This window comes from Propithecus coquereli, unplaced genomic scaffold (genome assembly GCF_000956105.1).
Source record: "Propithecus coquereli isolate 6110/MARCELLA unplaced genomic scaffold, Pcoq_1.0 Scaffold3, whole genome shotgun sequence".
Lineage (NCBI taxonomy): Eukaryota > Metazoa > Chordata > Mammalia > Primates > Indriidae > Propithecus > Propithecus coquereli.
This window is the reverse complement of record NW_012148618.1, coordinates 4,402,064-4,403,513: the sequence shown is the minus strand read 5'-3', so window position 1 is coordinate 4,403,513 and position 1,450 is coordinate 4,402,064. Positions and strand designations below refer to the sequence as shown.

Sequence of the window (1,450 nt, the reverse complement as noted above, 5' to 3'; positions counted from 1 at the left end):
CACCACCGTGCCCAGCTAATTTTTTCTATTTTTAGTTGTTTGGCTAATTTCTTTCTATTTATAGTAGAGACAGGGTCTCGTTCTTGCTCAGGCTGGTCTCAAACTCCTGAGCTCAAGCAATTCTTCCGCCTCAGCCTCCCAGAGTGCTAGGATTACAGGCGTGGGCCACCGCACCTGGCCATCTTTATTTCTGATAACAGATTCTGGGTACTAATTTATTCCTCTCTAGAGGAGGTACAGCTCCTGAATATTCCTGTTTGTGATCTAAATAGCTATCAGCAAGGAATATGTCCAAAACTTAGACAATTCTAAAACAATAATTCAACTTTCAAAAAAAAAAATAAGTCAATTTGTTTCTAAAAAATATATTCTATTAGTGTTTTATTACTAGTAATATAACATCAGTTTCATAATACCAACTACTTAAATTACCACAGAATAACTTCTCTGTTGGCTACATATGTTAAAAAAAAGAGAAAGAAAACCTTACTTATGCTATCAACAGGGTGAATAAATGATGGCACATTCATCAATAGACTAACATGCATGGAGCATGATGAGAGAGCTCCATGTATGACTTACTGCAATACTCTTATTCTACATGAAATTTAAAACATTTCATCATAAATAATTATTTATTCAATCTCTGTTGCACATTTCAATGTCAAATCTACAGTACAATTCTCACTATATTCTTTTCATTATGTATTCCCAAAGCCACTACTTTCCTGAAATCTGCAAATTACAATTATGTTTTCATCCACTAATTAGACTTCAGCTTTCTATCTCACAGGGGTTTGAAGTTTTCAACTACCTAGAAGCAAATTAGGGATTAGTAAAATGCTTCATTTTAGTCTGATACATACCATTGGGTTCATCAAAAAGTCTGTCCAGCCCCATGATTCCCTTTTAATAAAGTAAGAAGGTGGACCTGAAGATTTCATTTGGAGAGGATAGGGCAGTCTGACCACTTCTGATGTTTTGATGTAATTCACATATCTTGCTCTGATAAAACAACATGAGAAAAGCATCAGTAATTCTATAGAAAACATTACTAGTTAAAAGAATTGCTAATAATATATTAGCAATGCCATATATATACCTTTAGCATTTTATTTTAGATTTTAGATTTTATTTAGACTTTAGATTTTATTTTTTTTATGTTCTGATGTAGACAGTTTTCGTGGGTACTTTATAAGTAGACTTAATCTACTTATGTAAATAGATACCAAGGGTATCTCCTTCCAGAGATACTATATTATTAAACATTTGACTCTACCAGGAGTCCAGAGATTATAACCCAGGATCATTTTGTTACTTGCTCGGCTTGGAAGTAATAAATCCATACCCCAAATGTCAGTAAGGGTAGGAATGAGGTTATCAGTTTTCAGGAGAGACTCTTCCCTCCAAAGACCAGGGTCAGACTAGAAGTCTGGCCTTTTGGATTTTA

At 34.1% G+C, this 1,450-nt stretch overlaps 1 protein-coding gene across 1 annotated transcript in view; it reads right to left on the bottom strand.

Moving 5' to 3' along the window:
- EMC7 (ER membrane protein complex subunit 7) overlaps positions 1–1,450 on the bottom strand; it is a 13,132-nt gene that overhangs the window by 4,132 nt on the left and 7,550 nt on the right. Inside the window, exon 3 of the mRNA XM_012649114.1 lies at positions 863–1,005. Coding sequence (XP_012504568.1) covers positions 863–1,005 — 143 coding nt within the window. The remainder of the gene's footprint in view (positions 1–862; positions 1,006–1,450) is intronic.